Source organism: Colius striatus, chromosome 6 (assembly GCF_028858725.1).
Source record: "Colius striatus isolate bColStr4 chromosome 6, bColStr4.1.hap1, whole genome shotgun sequence".
NCBI classification, from domain to species: domain Eukaryota; kingdom Metazoa; phylum Chordata; class Aves; order Coliiformes; family Coliidae; genus Colius; species Colius striatus.
Genome location: NC_084764.1, coordinates 6,026,800 through 6,048,196, shown reverse-complemented (window position 1 = coordinate 6,048,196; position 21,397 = coordinate 6,026,800). Strand labels below are relative to the sequence as shown.

Sequence of the window (21,397 nt, the reverse complement as noted above, 5' to 3'; positions counted from 1 at the left end):
TTCCTAGTCTTTCCAGACACAAGTGAACACAGTGGGAAGTTTTCACACAGCTGTCGTTTTAGCTTCCTAGGATATAGTTTCCAATCCTGATATTATCACCAAATCTCTTTGTTTCTAAACACAAGTCCTTAGTTTGGCCATATTAAATCAATCAAAATGATGCTGTACTAGGATTCAGCTACATCTAGAGAAATAAACTTATATCCATCATGTCCTGTTCAAACTGAAAGCATCACCTGCAAACAGAACAATTTTAGGATTCTTGGATCACTACTAGATGTTAAATAACATTAAAGATAAGCACTAATCACTACTAAAAAAACCCTAGAAGTATCTAGGATAAAACATACTAAACAGCTAAAATCTGACTAAAGATCAAGATGCAATAGTGAGAGAAATCCTTCAAAGAGATATTAAGGCTTTAAAAGGTTATTTCAAATTTTAACTATCATTACAACTAACTCACTGCATAAAATCCACTCAGCACCACTTTATGGTATCTGGCATTACAGCATCAGGCTTTCACTCTAAAAACCTTTGAGTTTTACATCAGCCACTCTACAACTTGGCATGGCATCAGTGTCAGACTAAAAGGATCCTCATTACCAAGATAAGCCTGTTCCTCATGTTCAGAGCTGTTACACTACCACAGCCTTCCTTCCCTTCCCTCAGCACCCTAAAAATGACTGGAAACAAACATCTGTAATCCACAGGCCAACTCAGAAACTCCCCAGCACAGAATAACCAGAACACCAACTGTAGAGTGTTTAGTAGTTGTTACTCCTCTGTTATGATGAAATAGCTTGCCATCATTTGAGATTACAGCTGAGTCAGATACTAAGCAGAGAGGTAACTTTGTTATTTTTTGCTCTTTTTCCTTACCCATGCATTCTCTTATTTTGCCCCAACAATCAGATTTTAAGAAAGAGCTGAAAAATAAAGAGGCATTTTCACACTTTCCACTTGAGGAGTATTTAGTGACATAAGAATCACTGTGGAAGGTGGTTAGCGAGATGTAAGTCTCCTATGGTTCCACATTAGAAACACCTCCCTCCCTATTGAACAGCTTTCTGAGGCTGTGGCTGGGACAGTGACAGCTGAAGGTCCCCAATCTCAGAATTTCCACTTCTTCTGTACAAGTCCCGGGTTTTGTAATCTTGCTGCGTAGTTTCCATTTTCAACCAAGCATCAGCACAGTCTTTATTTTGCTTTGTCTGGTTACACAAGTGCAAGAAAATGGTTTCAAGCTCTGTAAGGTTTCAGTAACGATGGCACAGTCCTCACCTATTTTGAAAGTGACATAAAAACACCCTGAAATATCAGAAGCCACAAAACAGACACCTTCACAACAAGGATCTTGCTGGTTCATAAACACTGTATTCTCAATAAACACTTCTCTTACCTTTGTTGTAATAGTGAGTATGTGCTATCTCCAGCAGGCCAAAAACACTGGCCATGCCTCCCAGGCCAGCATTGGCATAGGACTGCTCCAGGCTCAGCACAGTGCACTTCAGCAAGTCCAGCATGCCTTTATAAACCTTCCGGCTGATCTCCTGCAACGCAAAGCCCGTTACTGTCGCTATTTCAGAAGGGAGAAAGTAATTCAAGAACACTAATTCCAAAACTGCTGTAATATCCGGCTCTCAGGAGGCAACTTAACAAAAGCTTGCTATGAATTGAGCCTCAGCAAACACAAAGGACGAGGACCCTGCTGGGTTCAGCACTGACCACATCCTGTATGACATCCTGTCGAGCATCTTCTTCCGACTGGATGGTGCGATTCAACTTGCTGAGCACAAAGACACGGAGCTGCTCGCTCTCCAGCAGACGGCGGACCCTCTTCATGTTCAGCCAGCCAACACCCTGCCCGTCCAGAACGTTGTGTACCACCTCCTTCAGGAACTGCTGGTTCTCACTGATGGATTTAAGAGGAATCAGGCAAAAGTCAGCCTTCAGCTTACCTCAGCTTGCACGGGAAGAGGGATATGGCCAAGATACACAGAGAAATGCATTTCCTATAAAAGCTGAGGTTATGAGAAGTTCAATTCTAGCTACTGATATAACTGCACACAGCCCAAGCTTTGCTCTATAGGTGTAATAGCAAATATTTGATTTTGTGGGCTCCCCAGCGCAAGAGGGACAGGGAACTGCTGGAGAGAGGCCAGCAGAGGGCCATCAAGATGATCAGGGGACTGGAGCATCTTCCCTATGAGGAAAGGCTGGGGGAGCTGAGGCTGTTCAGTCTGGAGAAGAGGAGACTGAGGGGACATCTCATTAATATTTACAAATATCTAAATGCTGGGTGTCAGAAGGTTGGGGCAGCACTTTTTTCTGTTGTATCTAGCAACAGGAGAAGGGGTGATGGAGAGAAGCTGGAAGACAAAGTGTTCCATTAAAACATAAGGAAAAACTGTTGAGGTGAGGGAGCCCTGGCACAGGCTGCCCAGGGAGGGTGTGGAGGCTCCTTCCTTGGAGGTCTTCCTGGACACGTTCCTGTGCGATCTGATCTAGGTTCACCTGCTTCTGCAGGGGGGTTGGACCAGATAATCTCTAAAGGCCCCTTCCAACCCCTACCATTCTATGATTCTATGGTTACTTCCTACAATAAGATGTAATCAGAGTTTCCTCTAGTCCCTCTAGCTACCTGTCAGAATCCACTGGAATCCTCTTTGCCACAGCCTTCTCCCGCAGATGCCCGGCCTGACCTGCAGGCTTTTCCAGAACAAGGATGCGCAGCACCACTAACAGCAGCCTTTTTGCCACAGGGAAGGGAAGGGTACAAAGGGAATTCCTGTGCAACCTGTTGTGTTGTTCCCCAGGCTCAACTGCAGTTATTGGTCTTGCTTGTCTGCCAGCCACAGGAGCTCAAAGGATCACTCTACCCATGACTGCTGCATAAGGCTCATGGGAGGAGAACACACAGGCACAGATCGGGTAACGTTTACCTGCACCGTTCTGAGTCCTTGAGCTGTTCCCCTGCACGGTGCATTAAAATTCCAATGGCTACACTATCTTGTTCAGAATAGACTCAATTACAAAAGAATAAAGCAGGGACTTAGAATTTTTTTGCAGCTTGTACAGAAAGAAGATACATTTTGGAGCACAGAAGGATATGTACGTGCAATCAACTGCAAGACCATTCATATGGAATCTCCTTGAACAATAACACACGTAAGGTTAAGGACACGGAAAAGCACTAAAGTTTTCAACAGCTAGACTTCTGAGGAAGCATTGCCCAAGGATGAGACCACTCTAACAACACTTTATGTTCAAAAAGCAAGGAAAAATATTACCTGGAATTGCTAGTTCGTCCCTGAGGCGATGGAGATTCTCTCTTGACTGTCGGGCTGTGCTTAATGACTGAAGATTTTTGATCCACAAGGGCTCGCCTGTTTCCTAAAGAGGAAAAGAAACAGGTTGAGAGGAAGAGATGGGAGGAAAACAACCTGATCCCAGGACAGTAACAAGCAACACTAAGGCTGGCTAACACACCTATTTGGATTACAGGTAACAGACTTCAAACAAAATGGAAACTCCAAAAAAGCAGCAGCGTAGATCGTATTCTAGCATCACACATCGGCAGAAAACAGTAATGGGACTAATGCAGAGAAAAAGAGACGATGGTAATGGGAGCAGGAGGTGAAAGGCAGGAAAAGTTTGGCTGCTCTGCATGCAGTTCCACAACAAGAACCATCTTCAAATTAGTCACTACATGTAAAAGCGTAATGCATCGGGGGTGACTAGTATAGATCATGTGGTACTGGTTACCCAGTGAGAAAGGTAGCCCAAAGTCAGGCATAGGGAATGCTGGAAATTGTTATATCATGCACAGCTCATGCTGTAGGGAACCCACCTTCATTGCTTACTGGGCCAGCTTCAGTAATAATCTCCATTATAGTATTTAACCCAAATACTGGGACACAAAATATACAATTAGTAGTGTACTACAATATCTACGCTTCCCACCATCAGCATCAAAAGAATCCAGCTACCAGCTTCTTCCCAGCCCTCCCTCAAAATAAAACCCAAATGACACTAGAGCAGGAAGGATGCTTGAAAGCCCAAGAGGTCAAGGGCCAGTGCAGTTAATCTTAGAGATAGTGCTTGACTTGAAATTTGGCATCTGGAACCAATGTGCTGCATCTTCAAGGACATTATTGCACGGACTTTATTTCAAGGGCACTATCAAGAAACGTCTGCATCACTGAGGAAAAATATCAATGGATGTGCATGAAATAAAAACTAAAAAGGAAGATGGAAAGTGGTCAAACAGCAGCAATGAGATGAGTCCCAGCATCGATTCCCATTACAGTTAGAAACACAGAGCACTACACACACACACACACACACACACTCAGTAAGAACAAGTTAACACAGCAATTTTATATCTGTATAACTGAGACAAGAACATTTAAAACCCAGAGGGAATTCCAGTGAGCCAGCATGCACACATACATGAACACAAACACAAACACACACACACTTGCACATGCATAAAACAGACTGAGCTGCACCATGGAAATCCCATCCTCACGTCTGCACAGTAACATTAAAGGCCCCAAGGCATTACAATAGTCAAGAACAGAACACCAAAGTGCAGAAGATGAGGTGCAAAGCGTGAATGTGGAATGGCAAACCCCATCACTGTTTTCTTCCAATGCATGGAATCAGTCATTAAGTTTATCCATGGAAATAACCCTGATATGAAGCACGTTTCTTATCCAGTACAATTGGACAGGAAAACACAACCAACTGGTAAAAGGTCGTCAAAAACAGCTGTGCAGAGCCTCTGCTAGTGTTTTCACCCTACCAGTCCTGTTCCTCCTCATTTTACAGACAGGGTATGATTACTTGTCTCAAAAACAAAGTCCAAAGCAGAAACACAAAAACCAGCTTTTGGCCTTTGTTTCTGCAAGGTCAAAGGTCAGCAAAACATCATACCAACCTTCATCCACATCCCTTCCCACTTCCAGATTAAAGTAATCTTTACCGATGAAAATGATGAGGAGGAAAAAAAATAGATGAAAAAAAATCAACATATTAAAGCAAAAGCAGCAAGTTCTAATCAGACAGAACAACTGAAAGGGCAAAATAAAACCTGCCTCCAGTTTAGCAACTGAAAAGGTCTCAATACTAAAATATCAGCATGTGATCAGCCACCCTGCTGTTGTTAATTCTGATAAAAGGACGACCAGGCTGTCAAACTGGCCATGGTAAGGGGGTCATGTCTCTGCTGCCCATTCAGACATGTTACCTAACAACACCACAGACAAGCAGGAGATGGTCCAAAGAAAAGATTGTGCACAAGACTCAGGGACAGAGCTTCACGCTGAGCGAACTGAAGGACGGTTATCATCCAGTTTCAATCAGGAGTTTTTTATGCAGTGAACAGAAAACACTGTAAACGCTTTTAAAACCCAAGTAAACTGCAGTCACCATGGGAGGCTGCCACTATCCCCACTTACAAACGCAGCATCATTGCTCTAATGAGCTATCTGAGGTTAATTATGAAGACAGTGGCAAGTACAAAAGTAGGACCAACCTCTTAGGTCCCATTCTTTACACTAAGTACTTAAAAATAAGCCAAAACAAAACACAAAACAAACCCAACGTTCACAGTGGATCTGTTAATGTAGGCTAAGCTAGCCAGTCTCTCATCCCAGTGCAGCCCAATCGTTGGGAAAAAATCAGAGACATCAACAACTTAGTGCCTTGCTACTGAAGTACTACCCAAACTATAAACATGCATCACCTCTAAGATTCCTGTTCTGTTAGGGGTAAGACCTCAGACTGACAAGTCATAAGAATTGTAAAGGCTGTGGAAGACAAAAGGAAAATTGGTTACCTTTCAGGCTGGGAAATGGAGTATTCTTGTCTCTCCCAACTTTGGTTGGTAAGGCTAAGTTGGACAGACTGAAACTCGTGCTGTGGTTTCTGTACAGGCTGCCTATGACAGAGGAAGAAAACAATTAAATGCCTAATGCTCACTGCACACACTTGAACTTCTTAAACTTCCTGCCATTCACATTCTTATTCCAGATCCTTAATAATGATTAACTTCTTTATTAGTCAAAAGCCTCACAAGCATAAGATCATCTTATTTATGTTGCAACCACACCTGTAACCAGATGATTCTAAATTGTACCAAAACGTAGTTCTTATCTTTCCTGTTGTAATCACTGTTGTTGTGTCTGATCCTTAAACATCACAGCAATATTCATTTGTCTTCCTGCACTTAAACACGTAACCTCACACCAGCTCTCTCTTCTAGTTCGATTCTCTTTACAGGAGCAAATGAAAGGTAGGGGCCACATGAGACAACAGGATGATGGGAGATGTCCAGGCCATGTAATTCTGAAGTGAGGATTGTGCACTGTGCCTTGTGAAACATTGTCAATCTGCCACAGAAGCATGCTTTAAAATAGCAGCTTTCCATTTATGAGGAGAAAACAAAAGTTCTTCCTTGTACAGACAGATCTTAAGCACACAACCATGCATCGTCATCTGATTAAGCCTGTAGACAGCCTGAAGGCATCTCATGATTAACACTTCAAGATGTTCATTTAAAATGTCAGCATGCTATTTCAACTTGCTTTGTTTCTTGTTTTTGCAGCCTTATTTTAGTAACAACCACTTTACCAGAAGCATCCAATATACTTTCCCCACTGCTACAAACCTTTGCACTGCTCTCCACTACTGCCCATATACTTCTTCTGCCCATATCTTCTTCCACTCATTAAAAAACTCTAGTTTTTATTAAATCTAACTGAGGTGAGCACAGCCATGGCACTGAAATCAACACTTAAACACATAACATGGTAGCACAGAAGGCAAGCTACTGTAAAGCCTTTTGTATCAACTTGATGACATTGCCCAATTCTTTTGTTTAAATGAAACTGAAGTGATTTCTGATCTGTGCCCTTAAGTGCTGTATAACTCTAGGACTTAACCACATAACTAGACTCCTCCTTACTGAAAAAACACACAAAGCACTAGTTATCAGTAGTCTAAGGTAATCAGATCCTATGGCTCCCACTGGAGACCTGGTAACAATTTGAAAACCAAGCCATTCTCTTGTCTAGCCATCCCTCTGCTCCATCTCTCTGTAAACTCTAACGAAACAAATACAACCAGCATAAAGAATGCATTAATACATACTTGCAAAAGACATGATGCCCCCAAAACCTTCACTGCTGTTGTTGGAGACAGTAGAGTTTGGGGAGCTGGCCCTGGAATCTGAATCTGCATCAGAATCATTGGCCAGTTTTAAACTGTTTGGACGGAGTAACTTCTGAGACCTTTAAAGAAATCAAACACAACTGTTATTAGCATTCCCCCTTCCCACTCCAAATCAACAGGTCACATAACTGTGGGAGACCAATGCTGGTCTCGTTGCTCGTTTGTTTTCACCACACTATCCATATACCTTTTGGGAAAGAAAAAGTAAAAAAAGAGAATCAAAGCATCTTTGTACTTGAGCTTTTATTATTTTTCAGGGCATGCTGAAAACTTGTCTGCAAAAGGGCATCGGTGGCTTTGGGGTTCTTCCTTCTGTCTTGCCTCAAAAGACAAAGCTTCACATTTCTCAGAAGAACTGCTAATTCATTTGGTTCCTACTGTTTACATAAAAGGGAACTGAGTAAGTGCCTTTCCTCAAACCAGGAGAGTTTACAGAATTCCCATGCTAAATGGAAGTGATCAACAACACATTTTGGGTGCAGGAGAGATTTGCACAAAGGACCGTTCAGCTACACGAAGCAGACAGAAACCCCAGCAGTGCAGTACAGAAGGGCAGGAGACAAGGAGGACTCACCTGTTTCCATTGAGATTCTGGTTAAATCTTGGGGTGTAGCTCTCTTCCTGCTCATCATCTTCATCCTCTGTAGGAAAGCCATACTGTGGCTCGAAGTATGGATTGTCATACTCCCGCTTCCTCACCACCCCTTCGGAGGAGCTCACGCTGCCGGCTGCGCTGTCGCTCTCACGACGATCCAAACTGATCTTGGGGAAGCTCGGTTGCAGTGGCAAGGAAGGGAGATGGTTTGAAAATCCAGCAACCAACTTCTCTTCTATTTCTGCTGTATCTGCTGACTCCTGGGGACCAGTCAAATCATTGACCTGTTCGCTAGTCTGCGTTACATACAACTGAAAGGCACGACAAGAACAATTCTTTCCAACTGGGAAGTTGGCAGGGTCTTTGTTGTTTTTTCTGGCCCTCCATCCCATGCCCACTATCCATGGCTTTCATCTAGGACTTTATACACACTGCAGCGCTTGTGCATTGCTCTAGAGACTTACTCCCAAACAAAACAATTCTCTGATTCCTCTATAAAAGAGATCTTACTGGTAAGTGTTAGCTCCAGACAACAGCTCTCCATCACTCTGTCCTGTGGTTAGGCAAGCAACTCCCACTCTTCCCAAGTAACCAAATTCATGAGCTCTCCCACCCCACTCCTCCCAAGTAACCAAATTCATGAGCTCTCCCACCCCACTCCTTGTTACTGTAAAACATCATGTCTTTCCAGACTTTGTAAGAGTAATTCCCTGCAGTCAAAACCTGTTAATGCTCCCTGTTAATGCTGTGTTTTTCAATGCATGGGAGCTTTTATGTACAGGAATGCTCTACCCCAGCATAAGAGGGTACCAGTAAACTCCCCTTTGCCCAGAAAGAGACAGCAATTTAATCTGTGCGTGGTTTCATGGGCTTTTGACCTTCTCAGGAAGAACCTCGTGCATTCTCTCATTCTTTACATCCTAACACACCCATCTCATCTCAGTACACACATGATTCACTCCATGGATGACAGTGCTGGGGCTGCTACTGGCTGTAGTACTGGAACTTGAACGAGGCTGGTTGTTCTCTTGGGAATTTTCACTGTCCATGGCCTGTTCATCCAAATCCCCTGAATATTCTTGAAAATCATCAAATTCCACTTCACTGGCATCACCAAGAGCTGCGTGGGTCAGGGGGTCAACATCTGCAAACACAGCATTTTGCATTAAAGAACATTGCCTTCCTCAGCCTTTCACCCATCTAACTAAAGCTCCCTAGCAGATGAGGACTGCTCAGTAGAATAAACTTGCATTAAAATTTAAGTTGTAAAGGGTTTTTGGAGGTCATCTATTCCAATTCTCTGCTCAAAGCAGGGGTAACTTCAAAGTTAAAGCGGGTTGGCTCAGGGCCTTGTCCCACTGGGCTCCAAAAGCCTCCAAGGTCTGACATCCTATACTGGAAACCTGTTTAACCACATCATCAGTTGATTCCCCAACCTGTACTGGTACAAGGGGTTGTTCTTTCTCAGATGCAAGACTCTACACTTGCCCTTCTTGAATTTCATTAGATTTCTCCCTGCCTAACCCTCCAGCCTGTCCAGCTCTTGTTGAACAGCAGCACAGCCTTCTGGTGTGTCAGCCGCTCCCCCCAGTTTAGTATCCTCAGCAAACTTGCTGACAGTGCCTCTGTTCCCTCATCAAGATCATTAATGAATAGATTGAACAGTACTGGTTCCAGTACCAAACCCTGAGGGACTCATACAGGCCTCCAACTAGACCCTGCCCCATGGATCTCAACTCTCTGCCTTCTTCCCTTCAACCAGTTCACAATCCACCTCACTACCTGACCATCCAGCCCACACTTTCTCAGTTTTGCTGCCAGGATGCTGTGGGAGACGGTGTCAAATGCTTTGCTGAAAACAAGATAAATCACATCCACAGCACTACCACCATCTATCTATCTGGTTATGTCTTCATAAAAGGTTATCAGGTGGGTCAAACATGACGTCCCTTGGGTAAAACCATGCTGACTGCTCCTAATGACCCTCTTGTCCTTTAGATGCCTGGAGACAGCACCCAGGATAAGTCGCTCCATCACCTTTACAGGATAGAGGTGAGGCTGACTGCTCTGTAGTTACCTGGCTCCTCCTTCTTGCCATTTTTGAAGACTGGAGTGACATTTGCTCTCCTCCAGTCCTCAGGCACCTCTCCTGTTCTCCCTGACTTACTGAAGATGATGGAGAGTGGTTTAGCAATGGCTTCCACCAGCTCCCGTGAGTGCATCCCATCAGGGCCCACGGATTTATGTACATCAGATTACTCAACTGATCCTTAGCCCAGTCCCCATCAACCAAACAAAACTCCTCCTTTAACCTGACTTCCTCTGAAGTCTGGAGCTCCTCAGGACAGGCTCCAGCAGTATAGACAGAGGCAAAGAAGGCATTCAGTAACTCTGCCTTCTCTGTATCCTCTGTCACCAGGGCACCCACCTCATTCAGCAGCGGGTCTACATTGCCTCTAGTGTCAGTTTTGTCCACAATGTATTTGAAGAAGCTCTTTTCATTGTCTTTGACCTTGCAAGGCACAACTCCAACAAGGCTTTCCTAGTTGCCTCCCTACATCCTCTGACAACAGTCTCACCAACCCTCCTGTTGCAACTTATGATTATTACCTCTCATCCCTGGGACATAGGAAATGTGTTGGCACTCCTGGAGTTAGTATATCTGAGGAAGTGAGAGCTTCCCACTCTCACAAAAGAAGCTATTGCTGCAACCCCCATATAAGGCACAGAGAATGCATTTTCCTGTCCCCACTAGGATAGAATGACTTCTTAAAGCCAGCACTGAGAACCAATATATGGGGGCAGGAGAAAGCTCGTACTCCACTGCCTACATTGCACAGCATCTACTGGCAGCAGTAACCTATTTCCAGATATAGTGTGGCAGCTTTTTTCAGCAGTACCTATTTCTGTTCTTCCTCCTCTCAGTGTTCTTTGGAGGGCATTGTTTATAAGTAGGAAAAATGTCTTTTTTCAGCCTACCCCTGGATGCTTAAGATTCTGTGTGATTCTGCGTGTGTGATACTAAGTACAGAGCACATTTTTACCTCAGAGCAAGACTATAATGGAGTCAGACTTTGCTCTGATTCAGGGACTTAGAGGAGGCACTTTTCCCACGGTGTAGATAAATAGGGAAGAGGAACCTGTGTGGACTTTGTGAAAGTAAAAAAAGTTACTCACTTGGGGTATCGCCATTAATGTCACATTTCATCATCTCACTCACAAAGTCACCAAGGGAGGAGTAGGAGGAACTTGAGTCATCATAGTCAACACTGTCACTGCCACTGCCACAATAGGTGAGAGAGAGAGATGAGTGGCAGCATAACAGCAACAGCAGGGCCTGATGTTTCAAAGATGTGAATCAGCACCGTTGTCAGGGGCCTGTTAAACATCTCATGATATTACAGTCTCTATTAACAAATTTACGGCAAGAGCCAGGAGTCAGCTTCACAAAAGGCCACAGCAAATGAAATAATCTTGAGGTAAATGAAGAGACAATAGGAGAAGACATTTAAAGGCTCTTAGCGAAGCCAGTGAGGTCAAGCATAAGTGAGTGGGGAGTAGTGTATTATTTCTCAGTGTCTGTGTGTTTATGACAACTTCAAGGGAAATGGAAATCACAAGTAAAAGCATTCCCCTTCTATACTACTAATAAATCCCACTCTGTTAGGATCACTGGTGCTGTGTAGAATGTAAGAGATGTGCAAGTCCAAGCCTGAAGGATCTCACAGACTAGCAGAGAATGAAGGATAATAAAACTAGACTCAAAACTCTGGGAAATATGGCCAAAGGTACTATAACAACAAAGTGTACTCTTAGTTTACTGAACACACAAGCAGGTCTCAGGCAGTGGGTAGTATGAACAGGCTTTGCAGTGGGTAGTACGAACAGGCTTTGCATAACTATGTGCACTGAATAGAGATTTGAAAGAGTGGTAGGATGGGTGGGAGTACTTGTAGTACTGCAACAGAAATAACCAGAGAAAGAACAGCTTGGAAGAAAAGAGCACTAGGGTAGGAGGAAATACCAAATGTCAAGTGGCATGTAGGTAGCGAAAGAAAACAGATAAACACAAATGGAGAATCACATAAAATGAAGGCTTGAGAAGACATTAACAAAGGGTTAAGAGGTTGCTGTGATGACAGAGCAGTGAGATAATTTACTTCAGGGTCAGTATTCTGCCCAGAGAGGAGAAACAAAACAGCAACCTGGCAGGCTACAGGAAAAGGCTGCAAATGAGAAGCAAGAGGCAAGGCCCAGCAATCTGAAGTAACTGTCACATGACTATGGTGATGTTCCCCACTAACCTGTCATCAGTGGGATCAGAATCTGTTTCTTTCTCTGCTGGGACATTCAGTGCTTCAGCCAGTTGTGAATTACTGTCGTAGACACGGTAATGGATGGGCTGCAGCTGGTGAGCATACCACTTGGGTTTGTCACCGATCAGTGCTGGGTCGAACATGTCTGCACAGAAACCAGGGAGGGAATTCCCTCATTTACTGGTGTCAAAGGCTTCATTCACAGTGAGGTTACCCTCTAGTAAGTCTTGCACAAAGGAAGGGACAGTCTCTACTCTAAGAAGCCTACAAAAATTGTTCTCCATAACCAAACAAGACAAGGGGTAAAATTAATTGGAGGGGTGAGTGGTTAATAAGGCTTTGCAGAAACACAGGACAGAAACAGAAAGAGAAAAAATGTTCTTTGAACTGCCTTTCCCTCCCCAGCAGGAATAAAGTAGTATAACATTACATCCTCCCCCACAATCCCTCTGCTTTTTCATTTGCTGCATTACATCAAAGGGCAGGAAAGGGAAGAACAAAACTTACTGTTATGAATTCTTTGGAAAGCATAGTTAGTAGGATTGAGTGACCATTCTCCAAAGTATTCTACTGCCTGTGTCCTGGAAAGCTTATCTGCAAAAGGTGTTTGCTTTGGCCTAGAGGCAAGAAAAGAATTTGCCTGGAAGGCCACAACTGGTCGTGGGAAGAGACGAAGAGTTCGAGTGTGCATCTGGAAACCTTGCAAAACATTTGGTGAGTTGAAAAATCTCACCATAGCAACCCTAGAAAGAAACAGAGGACAATATATCAGATAAAAAGCACTGAACACAACAGAAAAGAAGATAGGGAGCCTTTAAAAGCTATACAGCAGGCAATGTTTCCATCCTTTGAAGAATGGTAACCCAGTAGGAAAAGATCTTCTTAGAAAACAGTGGTCTTTAAAAAAGAGAAAACAAAACCCAAAGACACCCCAAAAAACTGTTTTGTTTTAATTCACCACCTCACCATCAAGAGTCACTGAATGAGTGACATGGTTCTCACATTCACTAGCTGAGGTGACAGCTAGGCCTCCAGCTTTTTTTGTAGTTCAAGGCTTGTGATTTCAGTCAAGGATACAATACCAGACTGACAAGTCCAGGTAAAGTGGATATCTAAAGGAATATGCAAGAAACAAAACAATACCTCAAGACAGTTATGTTTATCCAGTTAAGAGATCCGAGATAAACACTAATTTCTGCTCCTTTTTCCCCCCATGATGTAAAGTGGAACCTGCAGTAGAACCTGGAAGATGCTGCTTCAACCACAGGACCCATGGAAGTGCAAACTCTGTGAAGGCTCGACAGTGCCTTTCCATTCAGTCTCACCTGGTAGCCACATCCACAGAGTCCACATCGTTTCCATAGATGAGAGGGTTGAATTCTGTGGAGGGAGTGGACTGCAAATCATTCTGTGGTCTTCCCAGCAGCAGTGGCACCTCCTGCCCCTCATGGAACTTCTCTAGATTAAGAATGGGCTGAGTATTCAGGCTCATGCTGGCCAATGCCTAACAAAGGACAACATTTATGCACGTATTTAGCAAGAAAAGTTATTCAAGGAACAAGGGAGATCAGAGCTACCCTGCCCTCTAGGCAATTGCAACAACTGTGCATGCTCCATTAGCTTGTCTTAAACCATCTCCTACGCTGAGTCAACAAATATCTCCAGGCCCTCCTTCATGGGGACTGCCAAAAAGGTCTCAATGTTGAAAGAGTCCTGGAGCTGGCCAAGCTCAGAAGTCCACTTTGTGAGATCATTCGTGACATGAAAACAGCCCAAACTGGACAATTAGCAGCGTGGCAACTGGGTACAACTTAATGTAGTTATTCCCATGTGCAATGTGAATATACCTTGAGACCTAGAGGCCTTGAAACTTGCCTTGCAACTTGGCCATTAAACAAGTGAGTTTGACATCCCAGGACAACGTGGAAACACCTTTACACAGGCATTTGCCTGCATCTTTGCAAACCTCCACTTCCCATTTGAATGAGGTCTTCATCTCTCCATAAAGCTATACCATCCTCTTCAACCCTCTTAACATCTTCATGCATATGCACTGGAGCAGCACAAGTGGTAAATCAGTCCTGGGCACCCAGATCTATCCTAAACCTTCCTCATTTCTCCCATTTGCCCACAGAGTTGTCATCTTTTTATTTCAAAAATAAACAAACATATAAAACAAAACAAAACAAAAAACTCCAAAGGAAAAAGGGCAAAATGGAAAATCGAAGGGGAAAAGAATAAAATAAAGAACCTTGTTGTCAGGAGTGAGCAGCTGTTTCTGAGTGATTGCAGTCATGCTAACCAGACACTGGAGGCAAGATGGAAGATCATATGATAACAGCAGCAGCCCATCAGAGCCAAGACGAACACATGACCACAGAGAAACAGATGGAAGGGAAAAAAAAAAATCTATTACTACCAAATATCACAAATGAGAGGAAACGAAAGGGACCACAAAATAGGCACATCTTGGGAAAAAGGTCTCACTGCCCCACCCCCAAACATTCACACCTGGCTGCTTTGGAAGGCTGTTGTCCTTATTGAGGCAGCTCAGAACTTGCTACTGCAGTTTAAAAGCAGATATCCTGAATTGTATTCGTTGACACCAAGACCCAAAGGCACACAAAAGCTCTAAACTTAGCCATGTGGGCCACAATTTAGTCATCTCTACTTCATGCAGCAGCCAGTAGCCCTCTTTTGCCAATGGTCAACTCTTAATGATAATGCCTAGAGGAACACACAGGGATGTAACCTGAATTTGGGTGACACTGAGAATTTCAAACACATCTCCAAGGAAATTCCAATTTGTTCTTCTGATATCCCACTCTGCCTAGTGTTTTCCTGAACAGTGCCTGAAATTGCAAGGGGGTGAGGCAGAAGCAGGGAGAAGGTGAATCTAACAAAACTCCAAGCAACACATCGCTTCCATCTGTGCTGACAGCAGGTACTGGTGTATCACAGAGGTGACACGGTTTGCTCTCCTGGTCTATGAGGAGAGAGAAAGAGCACATCTCATCACGTTAGTAACACACTTTACCTTTAGATACTGCATGCAGCATGCGTAAGGAAAACAGAAATAAAGAGATAAAACCTGCTTGACACGATCAGCCAGGATGACCCAAGCTGATTAATGGCTTAGCAGGACCTGAGAGGAGAGACTGAGACCTCAACACACAGATCTGTGAATGGAGGGGAAACAAAGATGATCATAGCTTGATGGATCAGGTCAGAGTTTAAAGCCCATGTGGCAAATGTATAGGAGGAATCTGGAAACTTCTGCACCAACCGGAAGCAAATCAGCCCCAAACATGAACAAAACCTGAAAATGCTGTTGTATTCTAATACAGGAAATGTTCTAACTGGACCAATATATGAAAGAGGCATCTCAAACGGGTCATCATAAAAATCCTAGTCCTGTGCTTCCCCTACAAATCATAGAACCGTAAAAGGGTATGGGATGGAAGGGATTTTAAACTCATCTCGTTCCAAGTCTCTGCCATGGGCAGAGACACCTTCCACTAGACCAGGTTGCTCCAAGCCAAATCCAACTTGTCCTTGAACACTTCCAGGGATGGCAACACAACCTCTCTAGGCAGCCTCTTCCAGTGCCTTATCACTTACACAGGGAAGAATTTCTTCCTTGTATCTAATCTAAATCTACCCTCTTTCAGTGAATGCAGCAGAGACAGCGAGATATAGAACGAGTGGCAAAAATTACAGAGGTAACTGAAACAAGATCAAAGCCTGAGATTTAGCTTAGTCAGGAGAAGACAATGTTAAAAAGTCATAAAAAGCTCAGGGATCTCATCAGGATACACACCTGCTTTTAACACAATTTGCTTTACACTTGCTGACTTGCATTCTTGTCCAGTATAGCAGATGAGCTGTGCAAGACTGCATCTGCCAAGTTCTACTGAATCCAAGTCCTTTCCCTAAAGTGTTTATTACCTGTTTCAGATGCTTCTTCAGCTCTGTAGCTTCTGGTTCTGGCAAGGCTGGCAAAGATTCTGCATTCGGGGGAACAATCACCTGGAATTAAGCACAGCAACAGACTAAAAATTCCCCAGCTGTAGTAATTTCCAAAACAGAATCTCCTGAACCTCCCCCATTCCAGAGACAAGGAATAAAAGCCACAAAAGAATTACTTTTTCCAAAGCCCACAAATGCCCCAGACACTTCCACCATTACTTTGATTTTCACTTCCTTATGGTTGTTATTCTTTACTATATCACAGACAATGGAGGAGTTACTTTATCATTTACCACACTAAAAAAAGAAGTTCAAATGAACCCACACTCATCCCTTGGAATTTCCATCAAGTAGAAGATGTTACACACATTTCCCTTGAATTAGCCTTGCTCATGCCCCAGCAGGAAGTGGGATACACGGTCCCATTTGAAGCATGACAACCAATGCTGCTGGAAAGTTCTTATCAGATTGGGTTTCTTAAGTAGGGCTAAGAGAAACAGGGACACAATTACTCAAGATAGCTCTTGAATACAATGATTTTCTTTGAGGATTTCTCTTCTAATGGTATAGCCAGATGGAGTAACTGCAAAAGAATGCCTTAGGAGCAAGAAACGGCGATCTTGAGACATAGTAAGGAACAGAATCCCAAAGTTTAAGATGGGAGTGGCAAAGGCAGATAGAGGCCAGGCATTCTTAAACTCTCAGTGGGTACACAGTACACAGTTCCCTGGAAACAAAGCCACAAGATCTTACAGGTACCACTTACCCTATTGGTATCCAGGTCAATAAGCCATACATCATCAGGCATTTTAAAATCCAGTTTGTAAAGGAAGAAACTTGCTGGAACGCCAATGATATATGGTGTAGGGGCCAGAAGCAACTGAGAGAATGAAAGACTTTAATAAGGACAAAATGTTCAGCTGATATCATCATGTTCTTCCCAAATATTTATTAACTACAGTATATTTCCAGCAGAGGAAACAGCACGCAAGGCATTGATAAATAACTAGTTCCATACAACAGAAACACACACACACACAAATAGCTCCTGCTCAAAGAGCTTCAATTTTCATCTAGAATAAATTTCTACCTCCCATGCTCCCTCTCACCCCTGGGATGTAATTTACATGTCTGCACAGCTCCTGAGAAAAAAGCAGTTAATCTAACACCTTGCCATATCTATCATGGACCAAGAAATGAGATGTTCAGAGTAAGAGCCTAACTAGAGAAGCAGCAAGTCACAGATGGATACATCCTCAGCTCAAACTGAGTCTGTGCCATTGTAAACATGGCTTTACCCTTACCCATGTAATGGTAATTTGGTTTCAAAATAGTAACATCTCTAGGGAGCAGAAGAAATAGGCACATTTCTTCAGATGTGGAAAACTTAAGGGGAAATTCAAGTTGTTCCTGATAAGGGAGTCAGCAAAGGGAAAAGGTCAAAACCAGTAAAGCAGGTAGCAGCTGGAGAGGCTAATCTGTTCTTTAAATCTAGAACAGTTGGTCACCTCCAAGGGGTGGTACAAGAACAAACCTGCACCATCAGTTTCTGGACAGCACTGAAGTAGTAACATGGACTGAATTCTGTCTTTCAAAGCAAAATAATGAGCTCCTGCAGAGAGCTGACTATTAGCAAAACCCAGACTCTCAGCTGAAGGAACATTCAGGAGAAAAAAATCACATGTCCTAAACTCTGAGCCAAGACTCCTCAAGCATCCTTAAATATTACTCTGGACCCTACCCAACAAACCTTAACACTCAGTTGTGGAGACAGTAGGGGGTAAATACTCATCATGTCCTTTCAGTCTATTACTGGTTAACTACTGCTTTAAATTATACTATTCACTAAGTATGGTTTGGAGATGGCCTAAATAAAAGTGGTTTTACCTATGATTTAAATAGTTGTGCTCAAAGAATGCTCTCTGTAAAGCAGATTTTGCTACAACCCCTGAGAAAACAGTGGGGAAGGAAACAAGGACTACTCGTATATAAGTTTCAGGTATCAGGGAAACATCTTTTACAAAAGACCAATCAAGGAAAAAAACCCACATACCTGTTCTGCAGAGGCCATGCATGTGGGAAGCAGAGGGATCACTGGGAACATGTACTCTAGTGGGTAGATCATAGCCACAAAGGCCATCACAGACATCGAGAGCGCATTATAATCTCGGGACTGCAATACAACCTGCAACCACAGAAACTCCTGTCAGCACTGCAGCAACCCTTCACTTCCAATCCCCCCCCTGGGGGTATACAAAGCTCACAGCCTGCAGGCCTCTGATTTGATGGCTGGGAACTGGGCAACCCTCCATTGATTTGTCTGAAAACAAGCATCAGGTGCTTTTTTTGAGTTAGAGAAAAACAGGAAACTCAAAACTAGCTATTTCTTTCCCCCACTGACAAATTAATTCTAGGCAGTGCAGGAGACAGCTCTTCTATACATCCAGCCCACCCTGGTTTTGAAGAGGGCTGAGCTTCCTATATACCTATCAGAGATTAACTCTTACCTTGTGCTCCAGAAGGATGCAGGTCAGCACCTGCAGGCAGGCATCCACTCCCAACAACTCCAAAGGCAGATGTAATGGAAAATCCACCAAGGTGAAGCGGGATGGATCAGGGAGAGCAAAGGTCAAAGCTGGTTGCAACTCATGGGGCAAGACTTCCACATCCACTCGCTTCTGACCGGCGACCGGCATCGGCGAGCGCAGCAGCCGGTAGATCCAGGCCTCGATCTCCCTCAGGTCGTGCAGCAACGCGCTGGATTTCTCTTCCACCAGGAGGGAGCCTGTGAAAATCCGCCACATCGTATCCCTGTACAGGGAGAACAACCAGGTTAATGCTGTGAGAGCATTCCACATGGCTCTTCCAGGGAAAGGCAGATCCACCAGGAAATGAAAGATGCGGCTAACAAACATTTGGTCACTCAGAGACATATTCTGTTCCAGGAGGGATTTAAGCTTCCTGAAACAACCACTGTGGGAAAGCAGAAACTTTCCAGTGGTAGGAGTCAATACAAGTATGTCCCTTGCATCTGAGATTCTTTCATTCATTTGAAGAGTTCCGTTAGGATCAGATCACAGAATGGTGGGGGGTTGGAAGAGACCTTTAGAACTCAACCAGTCCAACCCCCCTGCTAAAGCAGGTTCCCCTCCAGCAGGTCACACAGGAACGTGTCCAGGTGGGTTTGGAAAGCTCCAGAGAAGGAGCCTCCACACCCTCCTCGGGCAGCCTGGGCCAGGGCTCCCTCACCTCAGCACCAAACAAGTTTCTCCTTGTGTTTAAGTGGAACTTCTTTTGTTCCAGCTCATGTCCATTACACCTTGTCCTGTCACTGGACACTACAGAAAAAAGTGTTGCCCCATCCTCTTGACATACACCTTTCAAATACTTTTGTTAACGAAATCTCCCCTCAGTCTCCTCCAGGCTTAACAGCCCCAGGGCCTTCAGCCTTTGCTCATAAGAGAGATGTTCCAGTCTCTTGGTGGCCCTCCACTGGATTCTCTCTAGGAGTCATCACCCTGGTGCTTGAAACTCAGCACACTTGGGTACTCACCTACCTCATCCAGAATTGCAGTAAACCAATTGCCTGTAGAATTCTTCTCCCAGCAGCTCTACAGATCTTTGCAAGAAAAGGAACTAAACCTCAGATAATAAAAATATGCCACAGCAAGATCTCTGAGATGTTTTGGCATGATAAAATACTTTTTTCCATCCTATCCTAAATTGCACTGTATCACTCTCCAATGCAGAAGAGTGGATCCACCCAGAAGTGGATGCTTTTGAGCTACGAATATCAACTTCTGAAAGCTGTCTAGAAAGCATTTAGGTACTTTAACAAAACAAGCAGTAATTTTTGCAGCAATCTACAAATCTGTAGCTCACAGAAAGACTAGCCAAAATGGACATAGAGCATTGCCCAGGACCTTCAGGTCTTCAGACAAGAAACTGTGTCTACCAAGGGAAACAAAGTGGCTTGCCTTTAATGTTGTAGCACAGTGAATGCCAAAAACTGGTTGTAGCCATTCTGAAAAAAACCCAAGCCTGATAAAGACTTTCAGTTACTGTACTAATCCCTTAGAATGGTATGGGTTTAAATTAAGAGCTTCTACCTTACAGTTCACAATTTACAAAAGAAAAATGATGATGATAATGGGCGGCTTCAGAAAGGAAGAAGAAGTAAGATCAATTTGGAGGAATCAAAAGAAGGGCAATTGCAGATTACAATTTGAGATAATACCTCTCAAGAACTGTGATGCTTCTCATCCTCCCCTCTTCTTTCAGCTGCTTGCATTGCACAGGACATTAGGTTATTAACCTAATGCATGCTCAAGGTTTTGCAAGCTCTAAGGATTGAGTTTCACCTTCATTCTGCCACAACTTCAAAACTATTCTACTTTTCCAGGTCATGGCTTCCAAACCACATGGTAATTTAAACCTGGTGCTTTACTTTTCTCAGAGTTGTATGCACAGCATTCCTTCTCTTGCCCTCCCTTCTCTGTCACTCAGACAGAGAGGGTCTTATAAAGATGAAAATGATAGATTTCCTGTCATTGTTTGCTTTTGACAAGTTTGAGTGTACCAAGCTGTTTAACTCACATTATGAGCAATCTCATAGCCTCATCCCTCTTACTATTGAGATAATCCCTCTTTCTCCAGAGATGTGTATATTCTCTCCTCAGCTAGTATACTGGAAAGAAAAACATCATCCTGGAATGTTGGTGTCAGACACCATAGCACAGATATACATCTCCAGCTGACAGACATAAGAACATTGTTCCTTCTGTATCCTACACTGCAACGGCTTTTGCTACATACTCAACGTGATAACAGCAGAGATATGTAAATTACTACATCACAATAAAAATACATCGAGTTCCTGTTAATCTGCTGTTACCAACCCCCATTCCCACATGCTTCCTAGACAACTGCTTTGTTTTCTACCTCTCCTCCCTCTGCCCTTCAAATATCATACTTTGATCTCTTTCAGCCATTCCTGCTTCTCTAGCTTTTCTCTCCCACGCTGAAGTTCAGATTGTTTCATAAGCTCATTAAGCACACTTTCGTCATTTCCCTCTTGCCCCAAGTGGAAATTCTCTCTGTTATTTCTTGGCTGTTTAATTTTCCAGTGAATGGGCCCTGACGTACACCGAGCTGACATGACGTATACAGAGCTTATATGCCAAAGCAAGGATAACAGCATCGGTGCTATGCTTCAGAAAAGATGATGCTCAGTCAGTTGTTGGCAGAAAAGAGCCTCCCTAGGCCTACAAAAATGAAA

At 43.5% G+C, this 21,397-nt stretch overlaps 1 protein-coding gene across 8 annotated transcripts in view; it reads right to left on the bottom strand.

Moving 5' to 3' along the window:
• The window catches only part of MADD (MAP kinase activating death domain), a 78,238-nt gene that overhangs the window by 37,506 nt on the left and 19,335 nt on the right, over nt 1–21,397 (bottom strand). For 2 of the 8 annotated variants that reach the window (XM_061998276.1, XM_061998277.1), the window contains exons 4-20: nt 18,627–18,930; nt 18,173–18,304; nt 16,886–16,999; nt 16,099–16,179; nt 14,402–14,458; nt 13,476–13,654; nt 12,658–12,893; nt 12,139–12,295; nt 11,012–11,115; nt 8,785–8,978; nt 7,814–8,145; nt 7,159–7,298; nt 5,846–5,947; nt 3,854–3,913; nt 3,294–3,396; nt 1,729–1,915; nt 1,403–1,553 (exon numbers count right to left, since the gene is read on the bottom strand). In XM_061998276.1, coding sequence (XP_061854260.1) covers nt 1,403–1,553; nt 1,729–1,915; nt 3,294–3,396; nt 3,854–3,913; nt 5,846–5,947; nt 7,159–7,298; nt 7,814–8,145; nt 8,785–8,978; nt 11,012–11,115; nt 12,139–12,295; nt 12,658–12,893; nt 13,476–13,654; nt 14,402–14,458; nt 16,099–16,179; nt 16,886–16,999; nt 18,173–18,304; nt 18,627–18,930 — 2,633 coding nt within the window. The remainder of the gene's footprint in view (nt 1–1,402; nt 1,554–1,728; nt 1,916–3,293; nt 3,397–3,853; nt 3,914–5,845; nt 5,948–7,158; nt 7,299–7,813; nt 8,146–8,784; nt 8,979–11,011; nt 11,116–12,138; nt 12,296–12,657; nt 12,894–13,475; nt 13,655–14,401; nt 14,459–16,098; nt 16,180–16,885; nt 17,000–18,172; nt 18,305–18,626; nt 18,931–21,397) is intronic. The other 6 variants (XM_061998278.1, XM_061998281.1, XM_061998283.1 and 3 more) reach the window with 6 other exon arrangements.